Raw genomic sequence first — 16,858 nt, forward strand, 5'->3', positions numbered from 1 at the left:
ACTAAAAACTATTTATGAAAAAAAACTGTTAACAGATATATACCGACATCTTTCATTACCCAGAAACACACGCGACTGAACTGGAAGCTAACTATCCCGACAGGAAATCCATCTGTACCAGACTCCCGACTCATACTCCTATCTTTACAGTCGAGCTGACTGACATACATATAGCTATTTAGACATTACAAGCAAAACTGCAAGACATGGCAAAGTAAGACCTTGTAATATTAAACTCAGTCAATACTGAACATGCTAAAACACAAATCACCTACCAGAAGAAAGTATATGAAATACTGTCTCATAGGTATGACCGAAAAAGACGAAAACATTTAATGCCTTTGTACCCTTCTCTATATTTGAGCAAAAGAAAATGCAGAGGCCGATAAACTATCAATAAAACAAAATATCAGTCCTAAAGTTACGAATATCATGATTTGTTTTACCGGCAGAAAATCCATTAAACAACAATGAAAAATAAATTGAATGATTGACTGGTTTGCTGGAATGCACAAGATCCGTGTCGTCGTCAATGGCCTCCTGGGTAAAAGGAAACCAATATGCGTGTTTACGGCCATGCAAAACTGAAACGTGGATGGTGATGTAATAGACATCTAAACAAAATAAAAATAGCTAGTATATCTTCAACAGTATCTGCAGGTACAATATTGTTACAACCGGTCTCTGAACGGAGCCAAGAACACAACCACCATGTCTTGAAAACTGAGGGTTTTATCATGATGGGTTAGTCATAAATAGAAACACCTAGGTTCTAGCTTAAAGATTCGTCACTTTGTGAACTTGTCACTACTGACGTCAAAGCGAGTTCAGCTGTCATACGACAATGACGTATTTTGATTTGGTCATTTCTTTGCGTCATGTCCACAAGTGACGTGGACAAGATGGAGAGGTGTGTTCGAGGGTGTTGGTTAAGCTGCAGCGAACTCAGCTGCGGATGTTGTGCAGTCGCCTGAGAAACGGTGAGGTGGTTCACTTAGGAATCTAGCTACCTATGTGCACGCAAGGTTAGATGGTAAGCATGCCCCGCCCACAGTCTGGCATGAAAGCATGCATTGAAACTCTTTATTTTATATATTTTAATGTTATTTATCACGCACATTGCAAATAACAGTAAAGGAAATAAACCATTTATCCTTATGTATCAAACGATTATACTTTCATTTGTTTCTCACAGTCCTCGCTAGCCATGGAAACTACAATCTCCCTGGATCATCCTGATTATCCTGATTCTCCTGATTCTCCAGACGTCTCCACGGAGAGTAAGTGGACGGATGAGGAAAGTCGGGAACGTCTGGAGCAGCTGAGTTACGACACCTTCTACATTCTTCTGCCCTCCATCATCTTTGTGGTGTTTCTGCTGGCCATTGGTCTGTCCGGCAATTTGGTGGTCTTCCTCGTTTACTATAGGCAGTTCCCACCAAGCGCCACGCGGGTTTTTGTGCTAGCCATGGCAGCCTGCAACATCACTATCAACATCTTCTGTATGCCACGTCAGATTATCTTGATGCGATATAGCTACTGCTCACAGGGGGTGACCTACTGCCGCCTGGTGGGGCCCATAGCGGTCTTCCCCATCCTCTTGTCCTACTGGCTGCTAGTGTGCGTGGCCTTTGACCGCCGAGACCGCATCTGCCACCCTCTAAGCCGGCATCTGAACCCGTGGCAGGCTACTTGTATTCTGATAATCCCCTTTACCCTAACAGCGCTGGTTCTTCTCCCTTTCTTACTCCTTCAGGAAGAGGGTCCCTTTGACATCGGCATACCCGGTTTGCAGGGAATTCGATGCACGTATCCGACTGACTACATGGGTGTGAACTTCAAGAAAGCATATGGTATTTTGCTCGTTATCTCGTATGCTATCATTTTAGAAGCGTTGGTCATTTGCTACTGTGATGTCATGCTGACGCTGCTCAAGAACAGAGATAAGCGTATCTCCGATGAAGCCAATCAGCGTGACGCCCAACCGGTCTATCAACTTTTATCCTCAACGGAATTGGCCTCATCTCATACTCATAAAGATGTGGATATTAAAAGGTTTTCTGGTTCTTCCACTGAAGTCAAAACTTCAAAGGAGACCATTCAGTGTGATGCAGATACGAAGGTGAAGGCGGGAGATGTCAAAGAGCCTAAGACGGAAGAATGTCTTGTGTGCTGCCCATATCTTGGTGACCCAAAGACGAATAATAAGCCACGACATTGGCAAAACCGCGTTCGGCCTGAAACGAACGAAACCAGTGTGAATAGAGAAGACTACAAGGAAAGCTTGGCATTGCCTGTCGTTACCAACAAAAACAGCATTTCTGAACAGGTGCAAGACCAGGAAACTAACGAAAGACCAGAAGCAATAGCTCAGAAGGTATCTGAACACACAGAAAGAAGGCCTAGCTGCTTAAAACATATCGAAGAAAATGGAAGGAAACCGAAGCTAGAAACAGAAACTCTTGACACTCCGAGTCTGCGGCATATACACATCCGGAAGCCTCGGACCACCCTCATGATGTTTACTCTAACTGTCTCCACCCTTATCTGCTGGACTCCATACTTCATCGTCGAGTGAGTACCCACAATGTTATCATTTTAGAAAAAAAGCGGAAAGACTAGTGATTGAAGTAATGACATTCAAACCCAAAGAAGCTCCCACTCGCCGGTTCGATACTCGTTTGAGGCAGCATACTTTTCCTCAGTTGACACAACTTTGGAATGGGTATCTGATAAGTTTGGGAAGGGTAGGCAGCGACGAAGAAGATGAGGGTCCCCGTCCTCACAACATGTCGCCTCGAAATAAGCGATCGCAAAGTCAAGGGCTACTTTGTAACCTTCGTTGCCTTTTTCTTCAAGCAAGCACTGTAATCTATCTTTCATTACCTTTGTATTTTTATCGTTTATTGTTATTGTAACACTCTTGTACATCAGCATACAGTTTCCTATTTAATGCGAGGGTAGGTCGTAAACTGTAAAATGATTTTCTAATAATATGACTATTGCATATTGAGACAAAAAAGGAATTTTTTGTGTGTATCTTTCTCACCTCTACTTCTTCTTAATGGGTTAATAAGGATTTTCTTTCTACCGACCTTTACTTCTGTTTTGTTGCCAGATTATCAGAGATGTCGTACGTGGGTCAGAATCTCAGCTCTTTGACGATAAACATTCGCTTCCTTGCTCGGGTGTTCCCCAGCGTCAACAGTGTCGTCACCCCTTTTATTTACAGCTTTTTTAGTCGACGATTTTACTTGGAATCAATTAGATTCTTCAAAAAACTAAAAAACTCTTGTTTAAGAGCTCTAAGACCTCAGGGAAATCTGAAGACTAAATAAAACAAAGATCACGATATACAGAACGGGTTCAATGATTTCATATTTTGTTTTTATTAATCGAGAAAAGCAAATGTTCTCATAATTATATATATATATTGTGTGTGTGTGTGTGTGTGAATGTGTAAAAGAGACACCTTGTCATAACAAGCCTAAAGCTGAGAATGAAATATTGTTGAAACAATTCACTTTGATTGAGAGGTTTCAAGAATCGAATGTTGTAGAAATCTCCGAAGTCCAAAGTCTGCCCCACTGAACTTAATGGATTGAGGTTAGATACCCTCGCTGAAAAAAAATCAAGAAGGTGTTTGACATCAGCCCAGGAAGTACTAGAGAGTCAAGGGACAAATAAACAACCCTGGGTCACAAACTACAGTCTATGTGAGAATTGAAGGGCCTTAAAGAATAAGAGAAAATGGAAATTAAAAGCAGCTTCCATATACAAGAAAGTAAGTTGAAAGAAGCAAGTTTATCATCAGGAATTGGATGAAGCCAGAGAGAACTCGATCGAAGGCCAGTTCCGAACCATAGGTAAAGTAACGGCTCAGAGTAAAAGTAGAAAGGCTTACTATCTACTAAAGAACCTGACTAAAACCGCTTAGCACATGACCTTAGTCATTAAAGACGACGACGACAACAACAACAACCAGCTTCTTACACAAACACAGCTGCAATCAACCGGTATACAAATATTACAAAGACATTTACAACTTTCATTCTGCAGAAAAGTGTCTACATACCTAAGAGACCATCGGTTCTACAAGACGAACTTTCTGGAAAGGACCAGACATATGACTGCTGAAAGATACTTCGTCTTATATTAAGGAAAATTTTAAAATTAAGTAGATGCGGAAATAAGCGATAGGAGCTACTAAAATTTTAACTTTCTTTTTTTCGCTCTTGGAAGGGGTGAAAATATTATTCAATACATTAATTACTTACAATTTTTTGTTTTAGACGTTTTTGTTTTTACAATCTACACAAATATTTCCTTATAGTATGTTTCAATTGTAGGACTGGTTTGTCTATACCTACTGGTTGATGCTTAAATTATGATTTGTATGCAATAGCGGGAAAAAAGAATAAAAATGTAGAAAGTTGGGTAAAATGACAAAATGCATAAAAAGTTCAAGCAAAAAGCATCATTTAAGTTTTACAATTGCCGCGATGGAGGGGAAAAGAGGAAGAAAATGCAAGAAGAGTCCCAATTGATGGCAAAGTATACATGTGCAGTCTGTCAGGAAACACTATCAAGGAAGCACTGTCTTTGTCTAAGTACATTTTAAATTTCCGTATAAAACTGAGTGGATTGTGACGATAAGTTTGCCAATAATGTCTTGTATGTGAAACCAGACAATCGCATGACCATACTTTTTCCTTTGCGCTAACGAATCCGCAAAAACTGTTGGGTGGAAGATGATGCGGCTCGATGAAGGAGATTTCCGTGTAAAGCTGGTGATGAGTAAGTACACAAGAAGTATTTATGTGCAGATGTTTCCGCTAAGACCCTAGCTTCAATGTCCGCTCGAGATTTTGCTAATATTCGAGCCTAGCGGAAGATAATTCATGCCCATTGTTGTCAACCCTCTTGCAACAGATCAGTAATACAAACTGTAATACATTGCATATCGCCCAGGGTACTAAACGCGCACTAGATTATCAAACCACAACATTATTGCAAAATTCAGTGCTCCTGCATAGAGTTCTTTTACTATTTTTCACGTGTTAAAGAGTTGGTAAGTAAACAGTTTCATGTTTATTCACTATGTTCTTCCTCGTTTGTTTGACTTTTAATTTATTGATTGGACTTCGAGTAAAAAATTTATCCACTGTTTAATTTACTCTCGACTTGCTGATTAACTATGTTTTGTTTAATGTTTAAGACATGACAGCTGACACTTCAAAAAATATTTTAGGACCAACCAAACACTAAGTCAGGATCGGAAGAGACAAAGAAATATTTCCTTTTTTTTTGGTTAGTGTCTAATTCCTCTTTCGCTGCTAATCTAGCACCAAACGAAACTGGTGTATAAGTAAGTTCTATTCCGATCAAATTTGTGAAGATTTTCCTTTTTTATCAAATAAAAAGTTACGGATGATTAAAATAAGTAGCAGGTAACTCGATAATAGATGAACAGCTACAGCTAAGTTCTTCTTCCTTGTTCTTGTCAGTATTGTGTTTGTCAATGAGAAAAAAATATTTTGTCTACAATTCAGTGCTTTTAAATTAAAAAAAGTCTACTACCAACGTTGCAAAATCTAGAAAATTAAAGAGAACCGACTAATCTCAATATTAGCAATTAAGTAGTAGTACACATAAAAGCATTCTCTTCATCAACAACATAATCATCAAAACAGAAAGACAACACTTGTTGCGGATATCTAAAATGTAGACTAGGTGCCTTTCAGTTTTAAATCCTTGACAAACAATTTTTTTTTTTCTTTTAAAAGTATCATCAATGATGACTGCGACTTCAATGAGTGCCTACAACATAACCCAAGTACCGACATTCCAAGAACAAAACAGCACTGAGGAAGAGATAAAACATTATCTGGAAAAACTTAACTATGAAACGTTCATTAAATTATTTCCCTTGGTAGTGATTCTCCTTGTGTTGATCGTTGTCGGCGTCTGCGGTAACCTCCTCGTCTTCCTCGTCTACCTCAAGCAGTTCAAGGCAAGTGCCACGCGAGTGTTCGTGCTGGCCATGGCTGTCTGTGATTTCATGACCAACCTCTTTGTGTTGCCATGGATGATTCAGGATACACGATACAGGTACACAAGCAAGGACCCTGTCTGCAAAATGAAGAGATCCCTCGCAGTATTTCCAATTGTCATGTCCTTCTTGATTCTCACCTGTGTCGCCCTGGATCGTCGCCGTCGCATTTGCCAGATTCACAAACGACAACTGAGCGAGCGACAAGCGATTTATTTACTAATTGTTCAGTTTATTGTCACTTCTGTAGCCGTTTTTCCATTTAACACTTTTGTACGGGGTGAGGCCTCTGGAGACAAGTCTTCATGGAATAGAGGGGACCACATGCGGGTATGCAAACACCCTTCTGGAAGAAAAGTCAAGGAGGTATACGGTATTATGATGGGGATCGGCTACGGTGCCGCCTTTGTGCTACTGTTAGCTTCCTATTTGCATATTTCCTACAGAATTTACCAGCAGAAAAAGAAAAAGAACGATTTTATAATACAATTAAATGCTAATTCTACTTCTGGCGTAAAAAGGAATCTTAAGAAAAGTGAGGGCATACACGAGGTCACAGAAACTATGACAAGTTTTATCTGCCAGTCAAGTTCAAACATCATCGATGAACGTCTGGTGAGTGCGTCTGTTCAAGCGAATGCCATGCCCAGGACGTGTTTGTTCCAGATGAATCAGCTAAGGACAGTTGTAGGAATGTTACAGAAGACGTCTGCAAACACACAGAGACTGCCAGATGCTCACCCAAATCAAAGATAGAAAGTCAGATGAGATCAACAGCTAATATCTACATGATGACTACATCAGAACAATCGTTTAAAAAGTCGATTTCGGCAACTGATAATCTGTCGGAAATTAAAGTGCAGCCCGGATCAGCGATAGCATCTTCAAGTACTTCACCTGCAGAGAAATGCGGAACCTCATCTGCAGACAACATTGGTCAAGATTGTGAAGACGCCATGTCGAGGTCACATGATCTCCAAGATGCCAAGCGGAATCGACACAAGAGGGCGCTTTTAACGAGAACGACGGTCATGATGTTTGTCTTGACTGTCGCGACCCTCGTCTGCTATGTCCCTTACATCGCTATGACGTGAGTATAATAAGTAGCGTGGGGCGACATTTTATTTGCAAATGGGAGGTAAACTTCAATGAAGATAATGTTTCTCCAAATGTCGACGAATACGCATCTTCCTACAATCCTTTGTTACATCAGATAGAAAGATATATATATCTAAAGAATAGATAAGGGCCGGAAAATAGCAGTGGATAAATAACACCTCAATTATTCATAACCTACAACATCTACTTTTTGACTTTACAGGCTGGCTGAAACAAAGTATCTGGGAATTCATTTCAGCTCACAGTGGCTGAACCTACATTTTATCGCTCGCTTATTTCCTGTCATCAACAGCGTCATCAACCCTTTCATCTACAGCTTCTGTAACTCAAAGTTTCGTCAGGAGTGTCGTCGGTTTCTGATGAAGGCCCGTAACTGTCTCTTTGCTTAAACTGCTTTGATATTTTATCAAAGTGTATGGACTGTTGCTTACAAGAAACTCTAGACTATACAAAGACTGGAGAAATTGCCAGGTATAGATCACCACAGATACCACTGCTCCTACTTTAGACATCATTTCCAAGGAAACCTCTACAGAAATGCACATTTTGTAGCTTAAGTTACAAATATCTGTTAAACCTATCCATATTTCGTAACTATCCAGACTTTCTGAACTAACCCTGAGGACAGACAAGGTTTCGGCTGCAGTTTTGGAAACCAAACCATATGGTTGGTGTTATCCTAGCAAGCTGTTGTGATGCGGATTTGTGCTGTTGACACAATTTATTTACAGAAAAAAAGGCTTTTAATAGGACAAGTAAACTTTGGTATTCTATGTAAATGGTTCAACTGATGATAGCTGTTTCAATGTAAAATAAATACTACAGGTGTTACAATAAGCTTTGGTATCCATAATCGAGTGAACGCAATGTGTCTGATTAAAAGAAATACAATGATACACATACGTATACAAATACATGTTTCCTTATATGCATGTGAATATATATATATATATTGCCCTTACATAACATATGTATATAGGTTAGCATGAATTTATTTACGTATTAATGTCTATGTATATGTATATATGCATGCATATGCATATACGTTTGTGTGTATGTATGTGCAGATATCTGTGTGCGTACGTGTGTATGGATGCATGTGTGTATGTGTGTACGTGTAATTGTCCAAATGACGCACTAAATCAAGCGGAAATCGTCATCACAAATGACGTCATAGCAGGGTGGTGACGCAGGCCTGGTGATGATGGCAGAAGACAACTCCAGGTTGTCGGCTGCTACAAATCACGAACATACAGGCCACACCCCGCTGGCTCACAAGACACCTTTGCATCTTGAAAACAGACCGTAAGTATATTGTAAGAAAATAACTTGTATCATGATTCGATGTTGCTTTCAACGCTTCTCAGATAGGACTCGGTTACTGTGGATGGCTGCGTATCTCAACCATTCACCCTGGAGTTCCCCAAGGTTCTGTAGTCGGTCCCATCCTCTCTATCATATACACAAACCACTTACTACTCTAATTCATTCTCACTCTATATCTGTTCTATCCGCTCTTCACTCGCTACAAATTAAAGCTAGAATAGACTACTGGCTCTCAACTCTATGCTATGAATTCTTTGAAGAGTCCTCCCGCACTGCTTTATTGAAATCTTGTCTGTTTTTTTTTTATTTAAGGGGGAGGATGTAGCTTTTCCTAAGTAGCTACTCTTTTTTGCGATTAAAATAAAACTTATTTAAAAACACCTGTAATAATACGCTGTAATATAAGTTAGTAGAATCGACTCGCTTCCTTTTCAATATTCACAGAATTTTAAAAAACCTGACAGTTATCTCCTCGCTTTTTAAATCAAATCAGTTAAAAAGGAATAATATGGTTTACAAAAAATGTGAAGAACGCTGGCTAGGCATTTCAACTATTAAGATAGTAACAATTTGGGAATTTTGTTATTGCAGGGTTGCTGTGTAGTCGGTTTCATGCAGAGCCAGCCGAGGTGCTTAGGTTTTAAATTCAAATCAACGACTTTGCAACGTAGTTCTTATTGGCGAAATTTCGTCTTCAAGGTCTTCTTTACCATTCTTTACCATTGGAGAGCGAGGACATGAAATGAGCCACGAGAATTCTACAGATGCTGTCAACTGGACGGAGGAGGAGAAAAATGAGCAACTGGATGAACTAAGCCGGGAGGCCTTCCGCATGCTCCTCCCGATCTTCATCCTATGCGTGTTGCTCATGACCATCGGCATACCGGGCAACATCCTGGTATTTCTGGTGTATCTGTTGCAGTTCCAGCCTTCCACAGCCCGCTTCTTTATCAAGGCCATGGCTATCTGCGACCTATTCACCAACACGATCGCTATACCTGCCATGATCTGGAAGATAAGTCACCTCTACAGGCCGTGCCATTCAATCAGCTGCGAGTCGATAAGTGTCGCGACCACCTTCCCCATCATGATGTCCAGTAGCCTACTGATCTGTGTGGCCTTTGACCGCTGGAGGCGTGTCTGTCTACCGCTTGAGTGGCAGTTGACCACCTTCCACGCTAAGCTGATGCTGTTTGCGACCATCCCCGTGACCTGCATCTTTGTGGTGCCTTTGACCTATCTTCGCGGGGATCGGACGTTCAACACGAAAATTGCCGGATTGCAGGGTACGATATGTGACTTCACCACCGACCACCATAAACATGTTTACGGGATCCTCTTGTTGGTGTACGTTTTGACCCTAATGTTGCTGCTGGGCCTAGCCTACAGCAGCATCTGCCTTCGACTCTACCAGCAGGACAGGGAATTCCAGAAAAGGTTATCTGTGACCACGAACGATCCGTGTGTAAACAAGGATCGTATATCCGAAGATAGCTACTTGAAAAATGATTCTACGGTGCAGCAAAATAGTATGACTTCCGACAGCTTCATGATGGGGCATTTTAGAGTGATGAGACATAAGCATCAAGATCAGTCGATGTATGGAAATTACGCAAATGATAGTCAACAAAATCCCACCATTGACATGCAGTGCAATCCTCCACTTTTAGAGATCGTCACAGAGTCAAAATCAGTTACCCACACTGAGCCGCTAGATGTTGAGAAGTCCAAACAGCCTTTGGCATTAGAAGCCTCTATTACCCAGCAACAAAATGTAATGGTCGGTAGCTTCCCATCCTCTCAAAATTTGCCATCAACTACACCCTGTCCGACCCCGCCAAGGATCCGAATAAGTAGCTCTACTGACCCCTCTTTCTCAGGCTCAACGGCGAACCATGCAGAAGCGGTAATGCCCTCACCTAGCTTGTTAAATGAACCAATTTTCCGTAAGGAATCAAGTAGTGTGGACACCAGACAACCAAACGTATTAGAGGTGGCAAGTACCAAGAAACCTGAGGCACCGATGAGCAGCCTCTCCCCTATCACCACACCCACAGAATGCTTATCAGGACAGCCTCATTTATCTCTATCTGTACCAGAAGGACTTGATCGTGTCTTTACCGATGAGAAGGATGCCGGTCTGGACAGGCCCTTGGTGCCAGCAGTATCGAGCACATCCCAACCGGCCAATGTTTCTTTATGTGATAACCCAACAGAAAACATCGTCGCGCCACAGACCAACACGCTCTTGGATAGCAAGCCTCAATCAGTTATCCCCCTCAAACATGGACATTCAGATGTGACTCCACTCCCAGTGACTGAAAAAGATGATGGAGATATCAAAGGTCCCAGAAAACTCAGTTTACAGGATGTAAGATACGAAAGGAAGGATGATAGCCATTTAGGTTTTCCTTCCCAGTCAAAGACAAGCGTTGACGATTCAAGCAGCTTAACATATTCATACATTTTTTCTCCTGATGTGAGTGTTCTGCAAACTGCGCATTCAACCTCAAGGCAACGAACGAATGATAGGAACAAAATCGTGGTACAACCCAAGACCAGAACTAATCTGCTCTCCGTTACGACCTTGACGATGCTGGTTGTCAGCACCATCAGCGTAATTTTTTACATCCCTTTCATCGTCGTGACGTGAGTAACAGAAGAAAAAAATTGCAACCACTTTCCAAAGACACTTCCTAATCACACAAATATGTTGAACCAACTTTGGCACAGTCGTAATACAATGGTAAAAGTATCGTGACTGTAAAATAATTTCCAAACATTAGTCAGTTGGTCCATATTTATCAGGTTACGAATGGTCTTGTCTTTTGTCTTGTCTGCAAAAGCTTGTTTTCCTGTGTCGTGTCTTACTTTTGAGCAAGCATGGCATGTCACTTGTAATAATTACATGATCTTTCTATATGACGAGGTTTTAGAAAACAAATAATTTATGGCAATGACTAAAAAAAAAAAAAAACTACATTCAAACAAAAACGAAATTAAAAGCTCCCTCACTCAAAGTCAATATTCTATGCTTTCGTCCACAGGGTACTGAAAATCAGTTATGTGGACGTCACTTTGAGTGCTCTAAAACTGAACATGGTTTCTCTAGCCCAGACATGCGTTCTCTTCAACAGCGTCATCAATATTTTCATCTACAGCGTGTGCAACTACAAATTTCGTGACGAGCTTCGGGTGCTTTTAACCAAGTGTTTACCTCAATAATCCCGGTGATGAGTAATGGTTAGTACATTCGTGTTGAGCTTGCTGTTGCACTATTGCATTGACATGAAACAGTTTTCGCTGGTCATGAGACACGTGATTGGTATAGTTTCCCAAAACGTGTGACCCGGTCAACCCCTAACCTGTCGAAACAAGAACTTTAGTATGTTGTTTTAAGATATAGACGTGACAGTAAAGATGTAACTATTGGAAGAATGTGTAATGAGTTATAAGAATTTCTTAGTCTTGATGATTCTGGAATTCCTTGTATTTAGCAACATGGTCCTGTTGGGGACGTATTCTGCAACTCAAGGGATTTGAACCGTCTGTTGTTTCAAAATTACAAACATTACGATGCACAGGAAGAGATCACAACAAAACTATCTTGACAAACCGAATTAGCATACGTTCCCATTTATTCTGTCAACTGAAGTCTTCACAATGTAATTCTATCCATGCACAGTTATGGTTCCTTTGTTGTTCCGACTTTATGTACCTTCGTATGTTGTCAGTCTAGACAAGCAAAATCACAGACGCTAATTACTAGTGATGTAAGCTTAAATATAACTCTCCTCTAGGCTTAATTTTGAAACGAGATGACTCACTACGTCAGAGGAAGATGTGGAATTTAAGTGTTTCTTGTTATTTTGGTTGTTAAGCAGAGTCCAGATCCTGTTTATTTTACTTTACCCACCAGACCGTCTTTGCCACTAAGTCCCAGAAGTAAAGTAACTTCCGGAGTGTCTGAACACTGCTACAGACACAAGATAACTTACTCTTTAGATGGCAACTTTAATATTTTTTATGTTTCTACAGACTGGAGTCGAGGCATGTGATGATTCAAGTCTCTGTATCCGATGCTTACTTCGGTAATTTTGGTGTCAGGTGGTAAAGAACTGCCTTATCATGTATTGTTATAGAATAGGTAATAAAAATCTAATTATTTATTTTAAAAAAAACTTGCCCTTGAAGAAGGGGAGCATATGACTTGTCCTCGCTCTTTAAATACGGCCCAGCCGTAAAGTAATATCAGAGGGTTTCTGGACACAGCTTTACAACCAAAGAAATAAGTCGGTTAGGGGGATATAATTTACACATGTACGGTAGAGGAAATAGAATTACGTGAATGTTGACTCATAAGCTGAGGTCGTGCCTAGCAATTCCTATCACAACAAGAAGCGGACGTGCTTCTGTATGCAGACGCTACACTCCTCCAATCAAACCTTCGAAACCAGGCGGAACTCCACGAAACCTCACTTCGGGGCTGACATCCTTCTGATTATGAATGCCTGTAATTAAAATTGCTTTCCAAACGAAATAAGATGCATTTAAAACTTTTTTAACCATTTTTTTACAAACGCGCTCTTTGATGTATTTCCTGATTTTCAGTAGGTCATTGGTTCTTGATATTGTAGGAATCTGGGCAGAGCGGAGTGGAAACAATCATATAAAACGAAAAAAAGTAGTTAATATCTGTTAAAGGAGCTGCCATTTGGCAGATATTTTCTGATCACAAGCTACGACTTTGAAGTGTTTTTAGAGAGGACAGTCACCTAACTAACATAGCAAGGGCTTCAGGACCTGTCCGTGACCTTTCTGTAAAGAGATGAATACGTAATAAGAATAGTCTACAGGATTAAAGATCAAACTCAGGTGCTGAAATCTCCTGAAGAAGAAGACATTTGCTTACACTGAACGTTTTACTGTTTACTTAAAAGGTTGTTTGTGTCTGAAAGAAATAAACAGATTTTTATCTTTGATATAAATTTAGACCTTTTCTGAAAGTGGCAACTAGGTGGTCAACAGTATTTTGATATAAACTAAAAAGATTATTTTAATCCGGAAATTTTTCGTCTGACAGTTCCTATGCTTATTTTTTCATCCTTTTCTCACCAATATTAACCAGCTTCTATTCTTCTTCTGTGTTCCTCGTGTAGCGGAAGAAAAACTTTAATCCGCCAATCTGTGAATCTCAAAGCTTGCTTGAGATTTACTCAGGCTTAAGTGCTGAACACTCATGCTACAAGTACACAGCATGGAAAGCATTAAAAAAAAGTTAGGATAAGACTAATCACAAACAAATTTCTCCTTTAATTAAACCTGTGAACATTTCGCTTTTATTTCCATGTTCCGGTAGGCCGTATTCTTGAACGCTTTTCTGTGTAACATGACGCATCAGAACGGTTAAAGTGTGAAAGGTTTGAGATGAAGTGTGTAAAACTATAGTAAAGGTCGAGGGCAAATAGCACTGTCAACAACCCGGGAGTAGATTCTTGATGCTAGCGGCAGCTCTGTAAGAGGTGGAGAGGCAGAGAGGGAAGATGGCGGGAAGGAGAGGATATCCGATGTTACTTTGTGCGCATCCTGCACACCACACAAGGCTGCTTTTGTGCTGGGCGGTGCAGGGTAACGACATTTAAGAACAGGACCAGAAGTTGCCTGTTACTCATCGAGACGAGCTACACACTCCATCCATGACTACCAACTGAGCTTTATGTAAGTCAACAAAGGAATCTTCGAGAAAGGAAACTCTGTCACGCCTACACTGTACAGTAAATGCTTCTTGTGTTTTACTTTTAGTCTGTTTAATGTTGTAGATGGTTACTTTTATTAAGGAAAGCTGTTTTGCCAATTTTTTTTATTGTAAATTCATTGTAAAAAAGTCATCTAACACGTTTTGTTGAAATGTTGTTAGCTTCAGATTTTACTACAAGGATCAAGTGTCGTTTCTTCTCTGCTAGAATAATGTTATTTCATCAAAGTGCTAGTCAAACATTTACGATTTTTATTCTTTTATAAAATTATCTAACTATGTAAGGATTTTATTACTGTCTAGGAAGTAATGCTCAGAGAATAATCAAATGAGTTTATAGCATTATTTTGGCCTTTTCTCATATTCTGGCTAGCTGCAAATCTCTTGCTAATTTTTCCATTAAATAAAAGAAATAGCAAGAAGTGGAACAATAATTCTATAACTTTATTTACTCATTTTTTATCCCTCTCTTTCTTTCCAAACCTCTTTTTAATCTCTTCGTCATGTCACCTTTAGTCTGTGTTTTGATTACCAAGAACCACGTGAATGTGAATGCCTTATTTTAATATGCATGTTGGCAAAGAAAAAAAAAACTATTATTCAGCTTTCTCCATGTTAGTAAACAAAGTATTGGAGTATCTTCTTTCTCCTAGATATTTTATTTTGTAAAGGTAAATGACTTCCCCACACTGGTACTAATTTAACGCAGGGAACGTTCATATTTGTTAACCTCATGTCTACACTCCCCTGCAATTCTGGGATTTATCGTACTCGCGTGAATGTGTAAATAACTTTTAAAACCTCGTACTTTCATTCATTTTTGGATTTTCTCAGCTTTACAGAATCTCGTGAGATTGACAGCCATAACCACAGCACAGCCACAAACGTCACTCTTGCCATCACGTCACAACTCAGCTTGTCGTCAGAACTCAACATGACATCAGAACTGAGTTTAATGTCGAAACTAAACATGACGTCAGAACTCAACATGACGCCAGAGCTCAACATGACGTCAGCGAGTGTAGAAGAATACTTAGAACGTCTCAGCAGCGCCGCCTTCCTGAAGCTGTTTCCTTCTGTGCTCTTCATCGCCGTTCTCATCGCCGTGGGGATTCCCGGAAACTTCCTCGTCTTCGTCGTCTACTTCAGGTACTTTGGGCCAAGCACCACCCGCGTCTTCGTGCTGGCCATGGCGGTCGTCGACTTCCTAGTGGTGTCAGTGTGCCTGCCTCTGCAGATTGTTTTCATGAGTTCGCTGCGGAACGCTGGGGATCCGTGGACGTGCAAGGCGCAGTACATCCTGCAACAGTTCGCCATCCTGATGTCCGCCTGGCTGCTGGTGTGCGTGGCTCTGGATCGGCACCGTCGTGTCTGCCAGCCCTTGAAACGACAGCTGACCCCGAAAAATGCCCGCTGCCTCCTTCTCCTTCCCTGCACCATTGCCGGCCTCGTCAATTTTCCTTTCGTCCACCTCTACGGTCATCGTAGCTTGCCCTCAGACCGGGAAGGAGTCGTCAGCCGCGTCTGCGCCGTTCAGGACGACTACGCCGGCTCGACAGTTGCCGCTGTCCACAACATCGCCATGATGGGGTGTCTCTTGCTCGGCGTCGTGTCCTTGGTGGCGTCGTACAGCCACATTCTCTGCAAGGTTCAGATGTTGAAAAGGAGGCGGATTAAAATGAAGGCCTCTCTTCTGTATTACGCCAGGAAAGATGGAGCTGGGGACCACGCCGTTTACTCGGATACCAACCCAAAAACTGACACCACGACTCAGGATCACGAGGAAAGGCCTTGTAGAAACTTCTGTTGTTTCGAGAACGATCAAATGCAAGATGTCCACTCGGACACTTCACAATGCATTAAAAACAACGGGGGAGTTTTAGATGCTGGTTTAAATTCTCAGAAAGCAAAGAATACAAATAACCCCCTCAATCCTACAATTGACGAAAAGCCCGAAGCTGACACACGAAAGTGACACTAGTATTGTACCCGGAGCACACTCACAAGGTCCTCAAACGACGGAAGAAGGTCAGCAGCTGCATGTGGTACCACGAGATACAGAATACTTCAAAAACAAGATCAACATCCGGCTGCCCAGCAAAAGCGATTCACGTGAAGAGATAAACGCAGGAAAGTCTTCCATGGCACAGTGCCGCCTATCGGACAGAAGCCTTTACTCAAGAACGACAAATATGATGCTGGCCTTGACCATCACGTTTGTTGTCGCCTTTGTTCCGTACTTTTTTTTGAGGTAAGTTTACTCTTCGCTTTTTTGACCGTTTTTTTATTTAGAAAAAAGCAATATTATAATCTATACTTAGTTACAGAAATGAGATTTTGAGTTACTTGCGATGATGATGATGATGCTGCTGCTGCTGCTGCTGCTGCTGCTGCTGATGATGATGATGATGATGATGATGATGATGAATTAAGCAATATATTTTTTGTTGTAAACGTCAGACTACATTATTATCAAAGTGCAATTATATATATATATATTTTTTACAGTATAGTGCCAATCCATCCATTGTCCTTGCTTGACAACGCGCTGTATCTGAACCTGTTTTGGATCGGACATCTTTTCCTCAACGTCAACAGCACCGTGA

General features: G+C 40.8%; 4 protein-coding genes across 7 annotated transcripts; all 4 read left to right on the forward strand.

The window, feature by feature from the left end:
* Nucleotides 1-863: 863 nt before the first annotated feature.
* LOC112568384 (octopamine receptor-like) lies at nt 864-3,356 on the forward strand. Of its 2 annotated transcripts, none has more exons than XM_025245676.1 (3): nt 864-980; nt 1,196-2,574; nt 3,119-3,356. In XM_025245676.1, exons 2-3 carry the CDS (start codon nt 1,208-1,210, stop codon nt 3,336-3,338), a joined length of 1,587 nt encoding a protein of 528 aa, XP_025101461.1. In that variant the 5' UTR covers nt 864-980; nt 1,196-1,207; the 3' UTR covers nt 3,339-3,356. The 2 variants fall into 2 exon arrangements, with proteins under 2 accessions (XP_025101461.1, XP_025101460.1); XM_025245675.1 differs by having other exon boundaries at nt 872-1,033.
* Nucleotides 3,357-4,948: 1,592 nt separating this feature from the next.
* Nucleotides 4,949-8,057, forward strand: LOC112568413. The gene is made up of 3 exons (XM_025245713.1): nt 4,949-5,071; nt 5,787-7,142; nt 7,374-8,057. The coding sequence occupies exon 2, from the start codon at nt 5,795-5,797 to the stop codon at nt 6,806-6,808; it is 1,014 nt and encodes a 337-aa protein (XP_025101498.1). The 5' UTR covers nt 4,949-5,071; nt 5,787-5,794; the 3' UTR covers nt 6,809-7,142; nt 7,374-8,057.
* A 268-nt stretch (nt 8,058-8,325) lies between these two features.
* On the forward strand, nt 8,326-12,173 carry LOC112569256. The gene is made up of 3 exons (XM_025246996.1): nt 8,326-8,476; nt 9,089-11,146; nt 11,545-12,173. Exons 2-3 carry the CDS (start codon nt 9,240-9,242, stop codon nt 11,720-11,722), a joined length of 2,085 nt encoding a protein of 694 aa, XP_025102781.1. The 5' UTR covers nt 8,326-8,476; nt 9,089-9,239; the 3' UTR covers nt 11,723-12,173.
* Nucleotides 12,174-14,012: 1,839 nt separating this feature from the next.
* Nucleotides 14,013-16,390, forward strand: LOC112568194 (orexin receptor type 2-like). Of its 3 annotated transcripts, none has more exons than XM_025245366.1 (2): nt 14,013-14,271; nt 15,087-16,390. In XM_025245366.1, exon 2 carries the CDS (start codon nt 15,187-15,189, stop codon nt 16,225-16,227), a length of 1,041 nt encoding a protein of 346 aa, XP_025101151.1. In that variant the 5' UTR covers nt 14,013-14,271; nt 15,087-15,186; the 3' UTR covers nt 16,228-16,390. The 3 variants fall into 3 exon arrangements, with proteins under 3 accessions (XP_025101151.1, XP_025101153.1, XP_025101154.1); XM_025245368.1 differs by having other exon boundaries at nt 14,013-14,266; XM_025245369.1 differs by having other exon boundaries at nt 14,013-14,215.
* The last annotated feature ends 468 nt before the right edge of the window (nt 16,391-16,858 follow it).

This window comes from Pomacea canaliculata, linkage group LG7 (assembly GCF_003073045.1).
Source record: "Pomacea canaliculata isolate SZHN2017 linkage group LG7, ASM307304v1, whole genome shotgun sequence".
Classification (NCBI taxonomy): Eukaryota; Metazoa; Mollusca; class Gastropoda; order Architaenioglossa; family Ampullariidae; genus Pomacea; species Pomacea canaliculata.

Excerpts from the sequence above, each read along its gene's own strand:
- LOC112568413 (XM_025245713.1), top strand. The coding sequence starts at position 5,795 with ATGATGACTGCGACTTCAATGAGTGCCTACAACATAACCCAAGTACCG.
- LOC112568384 (XM_025245675.1), top strand. Across the intron at positions 2,575-3,118 it reads ACTCCATACTTCATCGTCGA|ATTATCAGAGATGTCGTACG; the intron begins GTGAGTACCCAC and ends TTTTGTTGCCAG.
- LOC112569256 (XM_025246996.1), top strand. The coding sequence starts at position 9,240 with ATGAGCCACGAGAATTCTACAGATGCTGTCAACTGGACGGAGGAGGAG. Across the intron at positions 11,147-11,544 it reads ATCCCTTTCATCGTCGTGAC|GGTACTGAAAATCAGTTATG; the intron begins GTGAGTAACAGA and ends TTTCGTCCACAG.
- LOC112568194 (XM_025245366.1), top strand. The coding sequence starts at position 15,187 with ATGACATCAGAACTGAGTTTAATGTCGAAACTAAACATGACGTCAGAA.